Source organism: Oncorhynchus tshawytscha, linkage group LG25 (genome assembly GCF_018296145.1).
Source record: "Oncorhynchus tshawytscha isolate Ot180627B linkage group LG25, Otsh_v2.0, whole genome shotgun sequence".
Lineage (NCBI taxonomy): Eukaryota > Metazoa > Chordata > Actinopteri > Salmoniformes > Salmonidae > Oncorhynchus > Oncorhynchus tshawytscha.
The window spans coordinates 10,366,000-10,388,531 of record NC_056453.1 but is presented as its reverse complement, the minus strand read 5'-3'; the positions used below and the strand labels follow the sequence as shown (position 1 = coordinate 10,388,531).

General features: G+C 44.2%; 1 protein-coding gene across 32 annotated transcripts in view; it reads left to right on the top strand.

Moving 5' to 3' along the window:
• Positions 1-22,065, top strand: part of LOC112224184 (transcription factor 7-like 2) — a 97,134-nt gene extending 75,069 nt beyond the window's left edge. For 3 of the 32 annotated variants that reach the window (XM_024387565.2, XM_024387555.2, XM_024387573.2), the window contains 10 exons: positions 3,597-3,729; positions 6,478-6,580; positions 7,937-8,023; positions 12,370-12,507; positions 12,649-12,835; positions 13,036-13,143; positions 13,718-13,781; positions 14,604-14,654; positions 16,058-16,130; positions 19,784-22,065. In XM_024387565.2, coding sequence (XP_024243333.2) covers positions 3,597-3,729; positions 6,478-6,580; positions 7,937-8,023; positions 12,370-12,507; positions 12,649-12,835; positions 13,036-13,143; positions 13,718-13,781; positions 14,604-14,654; positions 16,058-16,130; positions 19,784-20,246 — 1,407 coding nt within the window. In that variant the 3' untranslated portion in view covers positions 20,247-22,065. Of the gene's footprint in view, positions 1-3,596; positions 3,730-6,477; positions 6,581-7,936; positions 8,024-12,369; positions 12,508-12,648; positions 12,836-13,035; positions 13,144-13,717; positions 13,782-14,603; positions 14,655-16,057; positions 16,131-16,645; positions 16,720-17,342; positions 17,405-19,783 lie in introns of those variants that run through there. The other 29 variants (XM_024387569.2, XM_024387564.2, XM_024387583.2 and 26 more) reach the window with 26 other exon arrangements.
• The last annotated feature ends 467 nt before the right edge of the window (positions 22,066-22,532 follow it).

Genomic DNA, 22,532 nt, shown 5'->3' with positions numbered 1-22,532 from the left:
TAAAGGGTTTAGCCATTCAGCAGTTGGAATTTCTGCGGGACACTTTCTTTGAAATGGTTAATCAAGGTCAAGGAACAGTAGTGTATACAAATTCATACAATTGTGTGTTGATTGTGTACCCGTTTGAGCGTGTGTGCCCGTTTGAGCGTGTGTGCACTTTCTTGAACAGCTCTCTCGTGATTAGTCTCCTGGTATATTTCTGTCTATAGTAATACTGAAAGTGGTGGGAGTGATGGCAACAGGGCCAGGAAGTCGGCTTTGCTCCTTCCTTTGTAGAGAAACAGAAAATACTCCCACGTAGTTCCTTTGTTTAGCATGTGTGCTTTGTATAATGCTCCACTTGTTTGAGTAGCTGTGGTGTGATTCCGTCAGCGCCTGTTGTCCGAGGGTGTTAAAAGCAGGTGCTGCACCTAGGCCTACTTTCATTTTAATGGGGAAAAAGCAGGTGCTGCACTGAGGCTTCATTTTAATGGACGGTGTGTGTGTGTGTGTGTGTGTGTGTGTGTGTGTGTGTGTGTGTGTGTGTGTGTGTGTGTGTGTGTGTGTGTGTGTGTGTGTGTGTGTGTGTGTGTGTGTGTGTGTGTGTGTGTGCACGTACACGCAGTGTAGGCTATATCTTATTTTGGGGGGGGACTAAACTGTATTGTTGATATGGTGTGAACCTAGTCTGTGTTTTCTGCAAAGGCCTGAACTTCAGGTGTGATTGGGCTCATATCAGTAAAACAAAAAATCATCCCGCCTCTCTCCATGGCTGTTCTACTTAAGTTCTGTGCGTGTGTTACAGTACATATGGGCTCTGCACTGTAGGTGTTGGAATCTGGTATGACTCACCTGTTCTCTCTGTGAAAGTGCAAAAGCTTAACTCATGGACTTGTCAGTGACGTCTGGACTCTAGGGCATGTAGAGGTGTGTGTGTGTGAGTCAACATGACCCAAATGGAAGCTGCACAGAATGTTTCACTCTCACACCCCTCTTGCTGCATGTGAGCATAGAATTGAGGCATTCTCCAGAGTTGTTTTAAAATAACTGTACTGAAAAATACTTCAGAATGCATTTATTCTTTCGTCTTGATACAGACTAGCCTTCTCTGTAAGGCAGCAAACCTCCATTGCTGATGAATGTTTCTCTCTATGGGTGACATTACACCTCCCTCTTTCCTCCCCCCTTCATGGGGTGGTTCTAATCCTCCCCTCAGTCACACAGAGAGAGGCTGGCCGCTACAGTAGCCAAACAGCAGTATTGTCCGCATGGCCCAGAAGCCATATTAACTGGAGCACTTGCGTTGTCTATTATTTGCCTGGCTCTGCTCGGGGCTTCTGAAATGGAGGCCTGTTAGCCCCATGTAAATCCCTCTCTACATCTCTTTCAATCTCTCTCTCTCTTTCTTTCTCTCTCTTTTGCTCTCTCTCTCTCACACACACACACAGTTTCTCTCTCACAGCTTCGCTCTCTCTATCATGCTCAAACAGTCTCTCTCTCTCCCCCTTTCGCTCTCTGTCCTTCTCTCTCTGTCATCTCTTGCTGTCTCTCTAGCTGTCTCTCGCTCTTAATGCATACTTGATGGATGGGCATTTTAAACAGTCTCTCAATGGAGACAAAATAACTAATTTAAATGGCCTCTAAAGCCTTTCAGCAGAGGGAGAATTGACAACATTCTTTCACATCATTACTGAAGGGGGTAGAGGAGAGAAGGCCGTTTGGGGCAGCCAGTGCGTTTTGCTCAATGGCAACCTCGTCAGCTGTGTTTGGCAGCTGTCATATCCCCATCTTTTTTTATCCCTCTGTTCAAGATTTTTAGATTAGATATGGGGACTGTGGGGAAGAAACATGTTGATTTGTGTCTTGTATTCATTTTAACGAGTCGTGTACCACAACCAACACCCTCCCCTCTTCTTCTCTCACTCTCTTTCCTCCCTCTCTCTTCTCACTCTCCAGTCTTTTGAGCTCAGGGCTGTGAATGAGTCCCTAGAGTCTCTCCATGTTTCCCAGTAGTTCTACTGGGTTCATTAATCTTTCATTGGGACCATGCGGTGTGGAATGCCACCCCTCCCCCTCCCTCTCTCGCTTGGCGCTACCCTTCCCCCTCCCCTCTCCTCTCTACCCCTCTCACAGCTCCACTGGAAGGGAACTTTACCCACTCCAGCCTGGTACAGTTCAGTTCAGACCAATCTGGTTGTCAGTTACACAGAAATGTATCTCATAAATTGCTCACAGTTGGTTCAGCCTATGGAGATGATGGATTTTCAGCATTAAGCTCTGCACACGTGTCTTGCCTAGAGCCCTCAGCTTTGCATTTGTATAGTTAAATGAGCATAGAGTCCATACATTATCCCTCCCTCCCTCTCCTACTTTAATGCATTTCAAAGTCTATTGGAAAATTGCCACAGCCAGGTTTTGGGTTGGTGCCTCGCCATGGTTAGGGCTGCTAATGAGTGTGTTTGGACTGCAAGAGTGCAAATTGAACTTGTGAAGGGAACATTACCCACACCCCCATTGCTCCTACTCCCTCCCTCCCTCTCTCTACACACACAGAGACACACACCAGCTAGCTCACTCTCCTTTTCCCCAGCATACATCAGCCATGTTACCACAAGCCTGATTAGTGATGCCTCTTTGACTGCCGAGGGACAGAATATGAGTTGAAGAGCAAGACCAGCTCACCGCCAGTGGTTTAAACCAGAACACTAATCTGGTTACTGTGTGTGTGTGTGTGTGTGTGTGTGTGTGTGTGTGTGTGTGTGTGTGTGTGTGTGTGTGTGTGTGTGTGTGTGTGTGTGTGTGTGTGTGTGTGTGTGTGTGTGTGTGTGTGTGTGTGTGTGTGTGTGTGTGTGTGTGTGTGTGTGTGTGTCTGGAGAAGAGGGCTGAGCTCTGGTTAACATGGCCCATGGCGGAGCACCCCTCAGCTTAACTGTAATCTTTGGGTAATTGAAAAAGGGGCCTGGGCCACTTAGGAGCACAAAGAGCAGATTACATAGCTAAAACTAATTTGGCAAAAATGTAGAAATGGATTTTCTCCCCTCTATTATTACAATGCCCCCCTGTCCTCTTTACCTCCCCTCCTCCTCTACCCCCCTCCTCCTCTACCCCCCTCCAAAACCAGACCCTGGGGGGACAGCGAGGGGAGGGGTAGAGGGGTGTATAGCAGAGGGAGGAGAGGGAATCAGTAGGGTGAAGCACTAAGTGAGGGGTTGGATGGTAGAGGATTGCTGACTGTTGTTATAATGGGTGTGGATTTTACACATTTGGTGGTCTGCACATGATCGATCTACCCCCAGTAAGATACCCCTTGTCATGCAGCCCCAGTCCAAAACTAAAATGACAGCCCTGCATCTGAGATAGCATTACTGAGTCGTGGAGTGTCGCCGCAAAAGTGTTCTTAATTACCAAGCACACTATTTTCACTCTGCTCTGGCGGTTTGGCGCTCCGAGGGGGTTGATCATTTGATGGTTCTCAATTTTCTAGAGCTTTCTGAGCCATGTTGTAACTCTACTGAAGGCGCCTGCCATCTCTACCCCTAACCCAAGTATTAATACACTCTTCTTTTGTTTTATTTTCTCCCCCTTTCCTCTCCCCCTCTCTCTCCCTCTCTTTATAGTCTAATAAAGTCCCAGTGGTACAGCACCCTCACCACGTGCACCCGCTCACGCCTCTGATCACCTACAGCAATGAGCACTTCACACCGGGCAACCCCCCTCCGCACCTACAGGGAGACGTGGACCCCAAAACAGGTAAGACAGAGAACATACACTACACTACACTACACTACACTACACTACACTACACTACACTACACTACACTACACTACATTGATGCCCCGTTGGGGAATGGTAAAAATGGTTGGGAAATGGTTAACACTCCAGCCAATGTTCCAAAGACACACAGTCCTCAAATCCAAAGAGTGATATTCCAGCGACTAACATACAATAGCCACGAGATCTTCTCCCAAGGTCAACAAAAGAGAAAAAAAAATGTTTATTTTGAATTCCTCAACAGAACACAGAAGAATTCTTATTGTTGTCCACATACAAAGGCTACCACTGCTGCCTATGCAATCACCACAAACACAAACACACACACAGACACACACACAGACACACACACACACACACACACACACACACACACACACACACACACACACACACACACGACTGGCTGATCAAATGTAGTTTTATTTATGGAAGATATAGCCCTTACAAAGCACAGCATTGCAGGGCCTGCTTTCTCTGACCAGGTGTGAGGTATTTGAGGGCAGACAACAGTCAGGGCTACTCAGACAGAAAGCTTCTCTCTCCTTATGGCTGTGCTATTGTGTCTCTGGTCCTGCAGAAGTAAGCCTGTTGATTTGGCTCTGGCAGGGAGGGGAGGGTCACTATTTCCTCTCTCCTCTGACACTACAGGAGGAGGTGGGTGTGTGTGTAACTTCACATGCCTGAATGCTCCTCTCCCACACACAAACACACACACACACACACACACACACACACACACACACACACACACACACACACACACACACACACACCACAGCATGTTCCCCATCCATCTGACTGAATTTAAATGTAGCATTCCTTCATGTTAAATGTCCACCAGCAATAAACATTTTGATCTAGCAGGTCAACTCACTTTCAATATGTTGTACATAATATTGAGTTAGTGTTGAATAGCTTTGAAGGGTCTCTGGTTGTTTTGTTAGGGTTTTGAGGTAATAATGGTCTCTTATTATGATTTTCCTCACAAAAGGGTGATAATGACCCAGCTGCTGTTTAATGTGCCAGTTAATGGTCTGCTTAATTGAGCTTAGTGTTGTTGAATTAATTAACAAGTTATATTAAGACTTCAGCACTGGATGGCAATGGAGAGCAACGTTAGGAACTCTTTCCTCTGAGGAGTGTGTCAGTCAGTGCCGCTATGTCTATAGAACTAGGGCATACAACATTTTTGAAACCCTCCTTAACTACAAATGTGGAATTTTTTTATTTTTTTATTTAATGAGGCAAGTCAGTTAAGAACAAATTCTTCTTTACAATGACAGCTTACCCTGACCAAACCCTAAGCTGGTTGACGATGTGCCAATTGTGCGCCACCCTAAGGGACTCCCAATCACGGCCGGTTGTGATACAGCCTGAAAACGAACCAGGGTCTGTAGTGACACCTCTAGCACTTGGATGCAATGCCTTAGAAAGCTGCGCCACTCTGGAACCCTTAACGATCTATAACTTTTTATAAAAATTGTTCTCAATTAGTTCGCCATCAGTTTTGAGAGACAAACCTCAGTGAGGGTGTGTCTACTTCTTGGATGCACAAAATGTTCCTTAGGCACCTGTCACTGAACAATGTCTATGGAAACCTTCCCATGGGGCCGATTTTCAAATACCTGGCTTGGCCCTGTGGCTTTGGGTATGACACACACCAGCAACACACCGGCTGTGGACGGATTCATGGGGCCAGGGTTAGTTCTGCAGTACTCTTCATCTGGGTCCACTGTGGCCATATTGGCACCAGCCAAACAAAAACTGCTCCACAGCTGCACTGATATGCAGGCCAGGCAGGACCACTGTAAAATAATGCACCAGAGCAAATAAAAGTCCCTCCGCTGTGCTGTCTGCCAGTGGAACTCAAACACTTCCTTGTCATGTTTTAACGCTCAACACCAGAAAAATGGAAAAGCCATAATTTCCTCGCTTTCGCCATTCCTCCTTTTTTTACGACAGACCTTTGGAGGCCTAATGTTTTGGGTGGCTTGTCTGCATGTTTTATTTGCCTGTCAACTGCCACAGCAAGTGATTGCGACTTTGGCAAATGTGTGATTGTTTCGCAGTGTCCTCTAATTCTGGAACTAATTCTGGTTAAAAGAAGCTGGAAACCCAAGGGCCCCTATTTATAAGGCCTACTTTACAATGTCATAAGCATGTCATAGATGTTATCGAAAGTCATACATCAAATCACATTGTATTGGTCACCTACACATATTTAGCAGATGTTATTGTGGGTGTAGCGAAATGCTTGTAAGAGGCTATGTCAGATAAAGACTGCTAGGCAAATACAACACTGTAGTGTCATCCAGTATATTAGCTATGAAACAAGCTGGCCATTAATAACTTGCAGAGACGGTTTATAACATCCCTTCATTCATGCTTATGACAGTTAGAGAACTTATTAGATTTATATGAAGTCGAACCCTGTTTACCCCCCCCCCCCCTTTCTCTCAGCACGTTATGACACCGTACTGCCAGACTCAAACAGCTTTGATCAGGACGTGTGATTTAGCACTGTGTACATGTGAGCGTAACCGCTCTTCCTCCTCCTCCTCCTCTCCACCCACCCAGCTTCCTGTGATGTCGACTCTGTTCATTATGAAACACACAAAGGAGGAATTTAACACTGGCTGATGTTTCGGGGTCCATCTCTCTCTCCCTCTTTATTTGTCCCTCTACCCTTGCTCTCTCTACCCTTTCTCTCTCTTTCTCTCCAGGAATTCCAAGGCCTCCACAACACCCAGACATATCTCCCTATTACCCTCTATCGCCTGGCTCTGTAGGGCAGCTCCCCCATCCGCTAGGCTGGTTAGTACCACAGTAAGCAGCATTTTATTATCCTCTTTCTCCACTGTCATCAAGCATGTTTTTTATTGCTCCACGCATGTGCTGGCTACAATGTTTATAACTATGTCTAGATGTAGATCTATTTAGCGGTTTGTATCATTAAGTATATCGTTACGGTATAAAATCAGCATCCCTAATGTAGATGATGTAATTTAGCAATAAGGCCCGAGGAGGTGTGGTATATGGCCAATATACCACGGCTAACAGCTGTTCTTATTCACGACGCAACGCTGAGTGCCTGGATACAGCCCTTAGCCGTGGTATATTGGCCATATATCACAAACCTCTGAGGTACCTTATTGCTATTATAAACTGGCTGCCAACGTAATTAGAGTATTAAAAATAAATGTTTTGACATTTATCAGCCAATCAGCATTCAGGGATAGAACCACCCAGTTTATAATGTCAAATGGTTCTCCGTCAGAGGCAATGTCTTCTGGTTTTGTTGGGTTTTCTAAGAGCTTGGTTTCTGTATTTTCCTGACTGGTAACATCATAAGCAGAGCACATAGGGAAAGCTCGGTATCCACTTATCTCAAACTGGGCCCTCTCAGTTTTGATCAAGCACTGATTTGACTCCTGGCTGACCACTGTCTCCAGTTTATACATTCTGGCAATGGACCAACTACTGGGCCTTAGAAGCACACTGCGGTTTCCTAACCCCCCTTTGCTCCAGCCCCAACTTGCTTCTTTGTGGCAAATGCATTTTTGCATTTCTCTGTATTGTCCAATTAGATTAATGAACCGTGATTGCCCGTATTTTACCCAGAATTCCACACGGGGGCTCTCCCCTGGTAACTCTTGTCAACACTTGTTAATATGACAAAAGGCTACAAATTAAGCTCTGTTAATTTAATGTTTTCTCACCGCGATGTAAATACCGGAAGAGGCCCCGAGCGCAGCCACGGCACCCTTTGATTTGCTGCACTTTATTTTGGTATAAATTTACATTCATTATTGGTTGTCTTTGGATGTGTAGACCTCAATTAGCGTGATGACTCCATTAAAGAGTCCCGCGCTTCGTCTTTAATTATCACAACAAAACACCTAGTTCCAGCTCGGGGAGGAAGGGGCTCCCTCTCCGTCGACACCGAGCGAAGGGTTATGAAATTTAATTAGCCATTCCTATCAAATTTGTGGTATTCAAATTGTTCGGAGTTTGCCTCTCCTTTGATCCGCACTCTGCAATCCCCTAGATTTTAGTCCTGATCAAATGAGAATAAAGAGACCTGCGATCGGGGAGAGAGGGAGAGGGCTTTACCTCCTCTCCTTCCATCAACCCTGTTTCTTTACCTCCCTCTCTTCCCTTTGTTCTTTTTCCTTCTCCTAGGCAAGGTCAACCTGTTTACCCAATCACAACAGGGGGTTTTAGACACCCCTACCCGACTGCACTCACTGTCAATGCATCCATGCAAAGGTGAGTTGAGCCTTGGGAGATAAACAGGCATACACACACACAGGAGGAGGCCATGACGCGGGTGCACACACAGGCGTCACACACAGTCTGCGTAAACTTATCCCTTTAGGAGAGTGCACACTCTCGTCTCCGTGCTCAAAAGGCCAATCCTCCAGTGTCCCCACTATGTGTTGAAATATTAATTATATTTATCACTTTCTAATGAGGCCCCTGAAGAACATTTACCCTAGCTGCATGTCAGCCACATCTGTAATGGACGGGGCATGTCCTAGTTTTTAGCCACCAGACACATTGATAAATAAACATATAGACACTTAAAAGGAGAGAATGATGTAGACTCGGGCTTGACACTTGGCTAATGCTTTGTTGGGTCCATTAGGGTCCAGCTCAAGAGGAGAGCTCTGGACTCAAGTGGACCCAGGGGGGCACATATGTTTGTTGTTGTTGTATTATGTGTCTTTAACTGGGCATGGCTCCCCTGGGGGCTGTGCTATAATTCTCTGCATTGTGTGGGAAGAGGGAAGAGTTAACTGTGGATGACAAGTACCCTATGATTTGTAGGTTCAGAGTCTTTTCGAAAAACGATAACAACAAAAACAAACAATTCCATATGGCCGCCCCTCCCTTTCCCTTTTCCCCTGTCCCTCTCCCTGAGCCCAGAACAGTATTCACAGGCATTTCATTCCAGGCAGCTGGAGAGTTTGGAACGGGGATGGTTTATAGTTTTGAGGGGAGGGGGGGGGGCAGAGGCCTAGGGAGTATGGGGAACAGGCCAAGCTTCAGTTTAATTACGTGCTGATTGGAAAAGCAGTTCCTGAGAGTCGACTGTTCAGACCTCTGTGACGTTGATGGATAAGTGTGAGCGAGGGAGGAAAGGAGAGAGAATGCAAAAGAAGGGAAGAAGAGAGAGGGAGGCCTCGATTGGGATATGGAAAGTTTAATGTTGTGAAATAGTACCTGACACCCTCAGAACTTTGACATTGAACACGTGTGCACTCGGGTTCCTTATCCCCACCCTCTCTCTCTCTCCCTCACACACACACATACACGCACACACACTCTGACATGGCCTCTTGGTACACTTCTTTTAATTAAAAGCAGAAAAGCAGATTGACTTCACACTTTCTGTTAAAAAGAGAGGCTAGGTGAGCCAATAGCTCTTCGTTTGTCCTTTTTCTTGGTTAGCCTTACATTGAAACTATATAACTTCACGTGTATTCTTCATTAATACTTAGGTTGATAGTTTATATCATTGTTGGCCACCCCTTGACCCAGACTCCCTTGTGGCTTTAGGAACAGACCCAACCATCTTCACAGTTCACTGTAGCACAGTCTTGTTTTCCATATGTGGGTGTCATCTATGTAGCAGGGTTAAGATGGCACTAATTTCTCCTCTCTATCCCTATTGTGTCCCTCTTCCACCCCTAGCAACCCCCATGAAGCAGACCTTGCCCTACCCCTTCTCCCAATCCTAGCCCTGGTTGCCTTGCTCTCAGGTACAGGCAGGGTGCGTCTGGTGTCTGGTAGAGCACAGGCAGCCAGACTAAGCAGGACCTGGCAGCATCTAGTGGACCTGTGTTTTAAGTGACAGCTAATTCACCCCTAATGACGGCCTCTACATTGTGATCATCTTATTTCCAGCAAGGCTAATTGAATCTACTGGATGGGGGATTGGCTGGGCTGTGGGGCTGGGGAGAGCTAATGCGTTCTGATGAGCCCTAATTGAATTAGCATAGCTGAATAGGTGGAGGTCTCCATCTCTCTGGAGAAAGGGGCTTTAGCATGTCCTTGTTATAACTTCCACTGGGGAATTGACAAAAAAATTAAAGATGTCCAATTGGGGTGTCAACGGCGTAGAGAAATGGCACAGAGTGGGAAGGTTTGTGGGAAGGTTTGGATAATTGTGTATATGACAGGGTTTCAGAAGCAAAAAATTGTCTCGTCTTTATAAGGGCTTTTCTTGCTTAAATATGGCACAAGACATCCAGTAGTTAGACACGGACATCCAGTCTGTGTCTAATAATTACATTGAGATGTCCTGATCCTGTATTTTACTGGCTAGCCAGATCTTAACAAGAGAACTAGTGCTTCAGTACAAGCCCCTAGTGCCACATACCGGCCCAATTAGAATGCAGAGAGCAAGTCTGGCTCTCGTACCTTGCACCCACTCAATGAGCACCTTACACCTAGGTCCTGTTTAAAAAAATACATTCTCTGAAAGGGGGAAAAAAGGCAGGCAAGAGAGAGTCAGTCGAACGGAGCAAATGAGAAACATTATTTTGATAATGGGATTGGAACCGTACAGGTCCATTATCTCTGGCGGGACCTGTATGTGACAGGTGGGGAGAAGTGTAAACCCCTCGCCCCCCTGCCCAACGCCTGCGCTTTGATATGTTCCCCCCTCATCGCTCTCTCTCCCTTCCTCCCTCGCTACCCCTCTTTTTTCCTGCGGAAGGGAAAGCGCGCCGGCCGAGTTCGTTATCCTGTACATTAACCAGGCACAGGGGTACTTCCTCACATTGGCAATTAAATGGCACTGGCTGACACTGGGCCTGTGTTGCAGCCAATGACCCACCCCCCATCCTTGCCTTTCAGATTGAGACATAGGAGCCTGGGGGTTGGCTAAATTGGTCCAAGGTGCTGTTCTGTTCTGTGCTGATGAGGCAAGATGATGATGCCCCCGCACATCAAAGGGATGGCCGTCATGTTTAAACCATAACCTGGGCCGCGCGGTGGCAGCTGGGGCGAGGGAGGGGGAATGTGGATGTGGTAAGGGGACAGGGAGCAGGAGGAGGAGGAGTGTAGAGAAGGAAGAAGAGAAAAAAATTGGATGCTGGAACAGAGGAAACTTAACAAGAGCACCAAGAGAGAGAGAAAGAAGGCGAGAAGGAAGGAAAAAGAGAAAGAGGAAGAGAGAGAGTAGAGGAAGTGTGGCGGGCTAATGATGAGTGATCCGCAGCCACTGCCTCGGTCGCCTCAGCAGATGACATGGCGCAAACACAAATGTGTCAATGATAAAGGGAAGAGAGAAGAGCAGTGGAGGAGAGGAGAGAGCAAGAGAGAGGGAGGAGGGAGAGAGGGAACACTCCCCAGAGATCGCCTGCAACAGAAACGAGTTGTTCCTGGCGAGTTTATGCTCATCATTATATTCTGGCTCCGAGCCATGCAGCCAGACATAGCCAGATAATGAGCTGTTTAAAAAATATATATAATATTCCTCCTTTTTTGCCCTTCTTCATCCTCCACTCTTTTTCTATGATTTGTGAACGGTCATGCATAGCTGAGATATATACTGTGCACACACAGACACAGACACACTCATACAAATAATCTTGCACACACACACATTTACTCTCTCTCTCTCTCTCTCTCTCTCTCTCTCTCTCTCTCTCTCTCACACACACACACACACACACACACACACACTGCTCAATAGATGCTGGTTATTGCCCTCAATCACTGTAGCTGTGGGAGATGATGAAATGATTCTACCAGTATTATGAAGATGTAGAGGGGGGAGATAAAGAATGGTAACACCATTAATAATTCGGATCAAGCATGAGGACAGATAGAATAGGCCTAACACAGTGATGCACAGAAAAAGGTGCCTTGCCAATGATTAAAGATAAAGTGGTGCACTGGGACTGGGATTTGACATCAGCTCACCCAGCGGTTTGGCACAAGACTCCATAGAACTGTAGTTTGTCACATTGTAAAGTGGGGCAAGACATCCTGGGACCTGTATTTGTCATCCACAGTCCGGAGAGAGGGGTGTCATCACTAAACACTGAATTCACCTTGGAGAAAAGGGGAGCCAAGTCACTATTTTGTCTCTGTTATGGAAGCAAGTGAGGATTTTATAGAATCCATTACAAGGACACGTGTAGTTGAAGTGTCTGTATGGACCATTTGGGCTTGTCAAAGAGAAACCTTCAGTGCAATGGCTGCCCTGTCTTTCTATTTAACACTCTTCCCACTCCAACACAAACGGACTCTCTTTTTAAAATGAATATACTGTATGAAATATAACTCATTATGATATGTAGCGTGTGTTTGCTGTGTAACAGTTTCGATGTGATTGTGAGATCTAAATTTTGTGATACTTATGGGCCGAATCCTTTCTTGATATACCCATGCGAAACTCAAGCTTTTGTGTTAAGTCATGCATTGGACGTCAATGAGAGATTTGCGTGAAAATCGGCCTTTCATGCTCGGACCTCAAGGTAGGATTCGGCCCTGTATATATGCACATCTGTATTAATGTCGAGTGAGCATATTCTGTCTATTTGTGTCTAATATGTGTCCATCTTCCATTTCACACGTGTCCACTCTGACGATTTACACAGTTTTCTGTCCTCCAGGTTCCCTCACCACATGGTCCCCCCTCACCACAGTTTGCACCAGACTGGCATCCCCCACCCTGCCATCGTCACGCCCAACGTCAAGCAGGAGTCCTCCCACAGCGACATAGGCCTCAACAGCTCGTGAGTACACATACCTGGTTGTTTTCACCATTGTAAACTAAACAGCAGTGTAGTCAAAATTGGCACTGGTCTTGTTGTTCTAAATTCTACCATTACAATAATCTGTTTAATACCAATTCTGGGTATTTGCCAACCATACAGTACTATACTGTACACACTCCACAGGAAACACCAGGACTCGAAAAAGGAGGATGAGAAGAAGAAGCAGCCCCACATAAAGAAGCCGCTGAACGCCTTCATGCTCTACATGAAGGAGATGAGGGCCAAGGTGGTGGCCGAGTGCACGTTGAAAGAGAGCGCTGCCATCAACCAGATCCTGGGACGAAGGGTGAGAGAGAGACAACACAACTATACAGAGGCTCACTCACTATATCTTATTTTGTCTCTACCTCTCACTGCTCTTGGCTGAACATGGTCATGTTTACTGTTGACAATTATAGTCTTCTCGCCTTGCACTCACCTCTTTGTATTATGTCCTGTCCCTCTCTCTTCCCCTCCCTCTCTCTTTTTCTGTGTGTCTGTCGATAGTGGCATGCCCTAACACGAGAGGAGCAGGCGAAATACTACGAGCTGGCCCGGAAAGAGCGACAGCTTCACATGCAGCTCTACCCAGGCTGGTCAGCACGAGATAACTATGTAAGTTTTTAAGTTTTCAACATGTACATCCTGTATTTCTCCCCTCACAAGAACATGTCCCTGGGATGAGTGCTCTTGCTGTTCTGTCTGAGCTGAGAGCTCACCTCCTTAGCAATGCCTGCTGTCTGTTTCCCTAAACACCTTAGTCGATGGAATCTCCAATATACTTTACAGTAGACATGTTGGGCTATTTAAACAGGGCCTAAAAGCCCTGAAATGCTGATTGCTGAAGGAAGTTTCTCTCCCAGCGTTGGTGTGTCCAGCAGTACAGATTGACCAGTGAAACTCTGACTCCTCTCAGCCTGCCCAAAGCATTGTGCACAAATCTGACTCCCTCACTACAAACCAACAAAGCCTCTATATAAAATGCAGCAAAATAAAAGAAGGGGGAAAAAGTACAAAAAGTGAGAAGGGAAAATTCTGTTATGGCCTGCAGTGGCAGTTAAAACCAGCGGGCAGAGAGAGCGAGAGAATGAATGAATAAATAAACAGAAATATGGGCCCCGTTTTTATTTCATGTCTCGGGTCTTCTGCAATATAATAACTAAGGTTCCTGTCTATTTCTCTTCTTTTGGCGGGTAACCAACAGGGCAAAAAGAAGAAGAGAAAAAGGGATAAGCAGCCAGGAGAGGGCAATGGTAAGTGAGCGCCAATTACCTCCTATTAGAGGAGCCCCATCATGTGTCAGGACTGTGTGACATCTCACAAGATAAAAGTCTAGCCCGTTTTTATTTTATTTTTGTGTTGTTGTGCCTGGCTCGTTTTTTTGTACATAGTTATGCTACCCAATGCAATATTTAAATGGTAGACTTGCTTGTTCGCCCCCTCCTTCCATTCCCCATCCCCTCCCCTAGCCTTCCCCAGCTAATAACATTGAATATGCATGACCCCCCCCCACCAGCCTCATCCCTCCTCCTCACCCCCGCCAACATCACCCCTCTCCACTTTGCCCCCAGCATTTATGATACTGTGATGTGTGTTTTGAGAATGTGAAATTTAAGCGTTGTGAGAGCCATTAACTTTGCCAGTGTTGTGTGTGTCTGTGTGTTATAATGCCTGTGCCCTGCAGATAGACTGTGCTTGTGTGTGTGTCTGTGTCTGTGCGTGTGTGGGTGCATATGTGTGTGTGTGTGTGTGTGTGTGTGTGTGTGTGTGTGTGTGTGTGTGTGTGTGTGTGTGTGTGTGTGTGTGTGTGTGTGTGTGTGTGTGTGTGTGTAACATGGGCTGCCCCTGCTTGTCTGCATGCATGCACACAAACAAACAAAAATCACCCACTTCTTGAAATTAAGGAGGTTTGCTAATTCTATTATTTCTTCATTTTATATTCTTATTATTCATATTCTTCTGATAATCCATATTGTGAGTTGAGAAGGAGAAATGCGGCATATTAAACTGTATTTTACGCTCGTTTACGTGAAGGATCCCCTCTTGAAGGCCTCTCTATCTGTTCTTTTTTTCAGAACACAGAGAATATTTTCCAAACCCTTGCCTTTCACTCCCTCCGATTACAGGTGCTAATGTCATTTTGAGTCTTAAATTACTAACTTGTTTTTTTTCTCTTTTTGGTTTATCATGTATTTATTTATCTATGTATGTGTATTATATTATATTTAAAAGTAGTTTTACTAAGCTAAATACAATATTTTGAAGGATGTTATTGACTTTGTTTGCTGCTTTATTTCTTAAAATGTTGATTATGTTTATTTATTTGACCATTTTATTTATTATACTAGCAAAAGTATGTTTCATTTGATATACTTACACATTTATTTAATGATGCTTCTATGTTAAAGTAATTCATTCCAGAACAATCTTCCCCATTTGGCCAAATCAATATGTAGTATATATTTCTAGCAGTGACTGTAAAAGTTACAGAATCTTAATGTTGAGTTATGACCCAGAGATTTGATGTCAGTCAGGGTAAACCTCCTTAATCTATTTGCTTCAGTAGCTGCACCTTCTCCTTTCCCTGGGCCAGCATGAGTTGGGCCTATTCTATGCCCTTCCATGCTGTCTCTGCTCAAACTAGGGCCTGGATTCAAACAACTCACCACAGGATTCCTCCTTTGACCCAAGTGTAAACTTTGCTCTACATATGATTATTAAGCCATTATGGCTGCATTTACACAGGTAGCCAAATTCTGATATTTTTTTCCCACTAATTGGTCTTTTGACCACATCAGATTTTTGCACATATTCAGTGCTGATCTGATTGGTCAAAATTCGAAGGGGGGGAATCTGAATTGGGCTGGCTGTGTAGAGCCCATGGTAGAGTTCTAGAAGATTACACAACAAATTGTTTGTTGACAGGTCAAGGTAAAGTAAAACATTGTGTCAGGTGGTTGAATTCAGGTCTAAGTAGAAGTGCCCTTGCTGCATTCAGTAGGGTTCAACCCTTTAATGCTTTTGCTGGCAGGGACTAACCCAAACCTTCCCTTATTTTAACAGTCTGATACTGCTGCCTCTTTCACCTACCACCTATACCCTCTCCTTTTCAAATATGCTGATAAAAAGATAACTATGAATGGCACTTAGCAGAAATGTAATCATGTCTGCATTATTTCCCCCATTGTATTCTCTACCTTAAACAAATACCTATTATCTTTTTATTCGCTTTTTTATACTTAATCCTTGCACATTTATGCATTTGTTTACTTTTTGCTTGTGGTTTGATTTGACTAATGTCTGAAACACTAACTGTGTCTTCTGACAGTCCTTTTCTATAAAGGCATACTGCACAATTACTTGCATCTTTTTAATTAGGGGGGGAAATAAGCTAAATATGCCACGATTTCGAGACTCGCAGCCTCACTGGTTTACGATTTTTCTCCTTTATTTTTCTCCTCTTTCTCTTCCCTCCTTTTTGGTTTTTCTTCCTCCTCTCTGCTGGCTTCCCTCCCTGTTGTGGCATCAGACCTGAGCGCTCCTAAGAAGTGTCGAGCGCGCTTTGGGCTCGATCAGCAGAATAACTGGTGTGGCCCGTGCAGGTGTGTATGGTGTGTGTGGCATGAACACCAGGGCCAGGTGTCGGCTGTTCTCTGAGCTGGGACTTCCTCCTTCCCTCCCCGACTCCCTCTCTCCTTCCTTCGCCAGGCTTTCGCCACCTCACAATTCTTCCTCCAACCCAGCCCTGCCAGTTTGGCCTGCCTCTATCCACTAGTTTTATTGGTGTTTGGGAACAGGGTTAACAGGGTATGCGTCAATGTGTGTGCGTGTGTTTGTTTGAGTGGTGTTTGTATATAACTCTAGATTCTCTACATATAGATGTGGGGTTGGGCGGGTCCAATAGGGGGTATTTTCTTAGCCACAATGAGGGGCAGGACTCTTCAGATGGTAGACTGGGTCTGAGAGGAGTTGGAGACGTGATGGCCTGGTCTGTGTGGAGGAAGTCCCAGTGTTGACAGCCCAAACCTAAGCCCTGCCTACATGTGTTGTCTGTCCAATGACGTGTCCATTTTCTGTGTTTTTGTATTGTTTGTGTGTCTACCTCTTTGGCTAACAGATGCAAATACCCCAAAGAAGTGTCGTGCCTTGTTCGGGCTTGACCAGCTGAGTTTATGGTGCAAACCATGCAGGTATACCCCTGTAGTATCTATGGGAGGACAACCGTTTAGACAACCACTTCCTTCTCTTACGTCTTCTCAAGACATCCCTCGAAAATATATGTATTATGTTTTCTTCAATGTGTTAATTGATGGCCTTCTTTTATCTGTTCCTTTTCCTGATTGTGGAATTTTTTGCTATAGCTTCTCTAAACAAGTCATTTTACTTATTTTCTTTGAAAACTAGAAGCCCAGTGGCAGAAAATGGATTTACTAGCATTGTTATTTGTACACTACCTCGGCGATAACAATAACATTGTAAAGAAAGGTCCCGGTTGCAACATTGTAAACAATCAAATTTAGGAGACCTTTGGGTATTTTTGTTGTAATGTAATTTTTTAAAACACATTTATGGTTTCTGATACCATTCTTGTGTCAAGTTGAAAGGTTGAAATCCATTTTCTATCCAGGCAGTATGTAAGTGCCTGACATTCTAACTGTCTTAAGTGTCTGTCTGAATTGGCCCTCTTGATAACCTTGTCATGCTAAGACTTGGCCCTGCTTCTCAGAGGGCACCAGAGTGACTTTCTTCTATGCCCTCTTCCTCCTCCTCCTCTTCTTCTTCCTCCAAACTCCTCTCTGATAACCCGTACTTAGTCCCTACATGTTGTCTTTCTGTTCTGACACAAGCAGTCTTTGAATTGGGAATATTTTCATGGTAGGTATTTGTTTCTGCTAAGTAATACCCCTCTCTGTGTCTGGCTTGCACTGTGTCCCCACCTCTACCCTGACCATTGTGACATGCCGTTTGGTACTGTGTATCACTGGTCAACCCAAGGCATGCGACCTATCAACGCATTTCATTTTTCTTATTTTGTTTTCAATATTGATCTGGAGTTATTACTCCGGAAAGATTTCTGCCATTTTGTCATTGCCTCAAAGAAAACAGGATATTGAGTGATCTTACCGAGTCACTTTTCCCCTCACATTTTATGAGTAGTTATAAATGTTGAATTCACATGGCATTCAATTAAAGTAATCCACAAAGACGTTCATACAGCTGAACTCTTTTAGAAATGCTCCACACTCAGTTTTAACAGTAACAAGTACTTTTACTGTAGATTTTAATTAAGACGTACATGGTTGATCACATTGAGAAAGGGATGATATTCTCACAGTATTACCTGATCTAGTCCATGAACGTAACGGGTAAATGATGAGCGAGGCAGCAACGGGGTGCCAGAGGGCCAGGCTTGGGAATAGCCAGGGATAATTCCTGCTTCGTTTAAGGAGCCGAGAGGTTAACAGACCTCACTGGGATCCATTTCCTGAAAGATGCATCTGGCGTAATTCCCCTGGAGACTGAGAAATCAATATGTTACACAGGCACATACTATCAATCGATATGTCTGTTAAAAAATGGATATTAGCTCATTTGTAGCGGTTTGACAGGCAGTTATCAGTTTAGCCTTGACAGAGGAAGAGACAGCCTAGCACTGGCAGAATAATAGCATTTTACGATGGTAGCTAACAGTCAATACCACACAATACTCATACAGGGTCTTTGACAGCCAAAGCAGACAACTCAACCCAACTCCCTTTCCTTGCTTTTCATTTGACATTTCCCGTGGTTCACTCTTTCTTGTGTGTCCATGTTGTGTGCCTGTCCTCTTTGTGTAATTGTTCAGTCACAGAAGTGCTTGCCTTTTTTGTTCAGCATGCTATCAGTGTAAGGTATATGTGGCTGTCTAAATGTCTGCTTTTCTTTCCCCATTCTCCCTTTTTCTTCATTCCTCTGTTTTATCAGTTCTCACTGATCGATCTCCCTCTCTTTTTTCCATCTCTTTCTCTCTCGCACACTGTTTGTACAGACAGGGTATGACTTGACAAACAGGCCATACCTTGATTGAACAATAGAACAGAGATGCTGACATTTCTCAAAGGCTAGCTGAACCAAAGCATCATTTCTTTCAGTCACTTCTGCCCTTCTCCTTCCCTCCCTCCACACCTACGAATTCTGTTCTTTCTCCTTGCTCATTGTCCCTGTGAGCTAGCAACACAGTCTGAACCACAGTGTATTTGCCCTTCAGGCAAGCACAGTCCTTGTGATAAGGAGTTGTTGTAGAGGTCAGGGTAAGACGAGGTGGGCAGAGGCTCCCCTCCCTCCCAGCCTTCCTCCACCCCAATTGAACATAGCACACACATAGCCATCTCAGATACAAACACACACACACACACGCTGCAGGCACGCCAGACAGGGGAGGGTCCAAACCCGAGCAGAAATGCAAACATGACGCCGTTACCCTTCATACTCACACATATGTCTTAGGGGCAGGTGCAGCGTAGTGTTCATGCCCCTGAACTCTTACCTCTGCATCCAAACTCTCCCCTCAAAGGAAAGGAGAGAGAGAGAGGTCAGGATAGTGAAGGGAAGGGAGGAGAGAGGGAGGGAGGACTAGTATTTCAGAAGAGCAGGGTGATCCCTGGCGGTAGCTCTTCACCAGGGCCAGCTCTTTGTTTCAGTCAAGATCAGAAATCTGTGAGGAAACGTTTGAGAAAAAAGAAGAAACCCGCACGCACACTGCTCTTGATAGTATCTCTGCTCTTTAATATGCCTATCTGCCTTAAGGCCTTCGTCAGAGCTTTTGTAAGATTAAAATACTTTTTAAAATAGAAGAAAGAAAAGTGAGCTGTTATAGATTTGCCATGAAAACCATTCTTCATCCTTCTTTATTCTTCATCCATTTCTCATCCATAATTTTAATCATCCTGCTGCTTCTCCTATTTCATTATCCTGTCTGTCTGTTTAGTGTACTGTGTTGTACTATATATGTCCTGGGAATCTGAGAAGGCCACTTGTAGCCTTAATCCTCAGCTAGGCTGTAGTGGTGGCAACCACTTAAATGCACCAGAAAACAACAATAATTTAAGGCCCAGAAATAGGTTTTAGATTGAATCTTTAAGACACTGATATTATGCAAATTAAACAAGATGGTGCATTTAAGTTGACTGCTAAAGGCTCAGCTATTGCCCAGCAGATTGCTGTCAGTTCTGGGATGTCATGCTAAAAAGCGTCTTTCTCTGTCCCCCATCTCCAGGAGAAAAAAAAAGTGCATTCGCTACATCCAAGGTGAAGGCAGCTGTGCCAGTCCTCCCTCTTCGGACGGAAGCTTACTAGACTCCCCCCCATCCTCCCCCTCCTCGGTGGCCCCCTCCCCCTCCTCGAAAGAGTCCAAACCTCAGACTGAACAAATGCAACCTCTCTCACTGACTATGAAACCGGCCCACCAGCCTCTCCACCACCCGCACCTCCTGGCTGGGCATCCTCCTACGCCATCTTTGGTTCTGCTGGAAAACTCTGCTGCTGCAGCGGGTAAAATGCCTGGCGCAGCCCACAATGGAGCCCATGACCACGGCAATGTCTCGTCCTCGCGGCAACCGGGCTCCTCAGGCGCCTCCCTGGCCAGGCCCTCGGCAGCATCGCTGTGTCATTCCCACTCGCTACACCCCAACTCCACGGCCCCTCAGCCTCTGTCGCTCGTGACCAAGTCTATAGAGTAGCCTCCCTCCTTATTCACTCCTGTCCTTCCTTCCTAATTTTCTAGCTCTGCACACCTCTATTTGGGCCCTCTTTCTTTTCTATCTTTTTGTCTATTTCTGTGCCATAAGGCTTTGAAAATTAGTTATTGTTTTATCAAAGTTCATTGGTCAATATTTGACCCATCATTATCAAAAAATATATATAATTATTATAATGAATGAATAATACAAAGAGCTGTAGAGTATAGCTTTGGGAATTTGCCAACATTTTCTTAACTTTTTATTTTTATTATTTTTTATTTTGTAGTGTTAAACAGTGCAACAGAAAATTGTTATGTAGTTCCACTTAAACATGTTTAAATGACAGATATAAAAAGGTAGGTTAGATGATTATTCAATGAGCCCTTTTCTTGAAAGAGTTGGTTCTCCTTCATTATTTGTATTAAATACGAGCTTGCGAACCAATCATTTGACACCCGTACAAACCCTGGAGGGCATGAGGATCGTGGAGACACCTCTCTTACTGAGGAACAACTTTAATTGTGATGTTACTTGTTCTTCTTTAAATGTACAGAAATATTGGTGTGTGTGGGGGGGGTATTGTTTTAATGTGCATTGTTCCATTACGTTGTCTTTTTTGTTGTTGTTTACCTTTGGGGGTGGAGTCAGGTGGGGTGGTTGGACTTGGAGGGGAGACAGGGGAGGGCTATTGAGGTGGGTGGGGGGGTTGCGCTATTCAATACAAAATGTCACAACGCTAGGACCAGTAGTATTTATTGCTTTAGAGATTGCTTGTTGTATCTTGTATGTTGTCCCTTTTTAAATATTTTCTTTTCTTAATACATTGTATAAATATTTTTTCTTAACGTAAGCAACTTATATATGAAATGATCCATTTTTACAAGGAGGTTTTAAAGGTAAATCTTTTTGTTGTTGTTGACAACCTGGATTCCACCCAATGTACTGTGTAGATTTCACGAACAGAGGTATGCACAACTTCATTTCAAGAAATGCGTCTATAAGCCATTTTACAAAAGAAGAAAAGAAACTTGAAACACCAAGGGACAGTGGGTACCGTGTCTTCAGTAGTTTGGGAAAGTGTCAAAGCCCTTCTTTTTTATTGCACAGTCTCATCTCTACCAGACTGTAGATTTGTGTACAGATTTTCCGTGCCAAATTTTGTGATAATTTTCTCTCCCCCCTCTAACCACGCTGTAGGGTTTTTCTGTTGTTGATTGTTTTTTGTTTTTTAAAACCATACTTTGCTGTGACGTTACATAGATTGCTATGTATGTAGTATAAATGTTGCTATAACAAATGTGTTTGGTAGCAGATTGTCAAATATTACAATTTAAACTGATTAAAAAGACGGACATCATACTGTATAAACCCACAAGGGCCAAATTATGTATATTAGGAGGTTCATAAAAAACTATGAAATAACTACAAAAAAATACACAAACTGCCACTTTTAAGTACACAGCTACATATAGGTAGATAGAAAAAATAGGCATGTTGATGTTGCAAGAGGCTGTAAAAAAAGCTACAAGAGAATCATCCACTCGGTACCATTGTAGTTGACATGACGCGACTGTAACCTGTCGATTTCTTCTCTGGTTTATTAAGATGCTAATGATGAATAGTTTGAATGTTTCCTTAACGGCTGTGATGTTCCTGTTCTATTTTATGCTCTTATCTTTTGTTTAATTTTTTGTTTTTTTCCCTGTTATTTTAAATGGTTCCAAAACCATGTTTTTGTAATGAATAAATGTTTATGCTGTACAGTCTCTGTAGCATGCAGTTCTGTATTAATAAAAGCGACTTAGTATGTGCAGATAAATCTGTGTCTAACTTTTGTGATAGAATATGTGAGTGCAGCAACAAAATGAGAGATCGCAGTAGTGTAAAGGCATAGCCGCGGGGAATTAGGGGTGCTGAGGGTGCAGCAGCACCCCCTAAAAAATCATAATAGAACATTTTTTTTTTTTGTTGCACTGAGCCTTTACTAATATTAGCGGACCAATATAGACGTCTGTAGCGTGGGCCATTTTTTATTGTTTTGCATGTCCGTTATGGCAAAAAAAGGTAGTATAATTAAGTACAGTAACTTGCAGGATTCAATAGTTGGAATTGTAAGAGTTGTTGCCCTGTCCCTTTCTCTGCAATGGTCATTTTAATGGAATCCAGAACAAACAAAAACCCTGTCTTCAAACATTTACATCAAAAGGTGCAAAGTTATGGGCAAACACACAAAACATCCACATCAAATTAAATATTTTTCTTGATCAAAAAACATGGAAAACAACC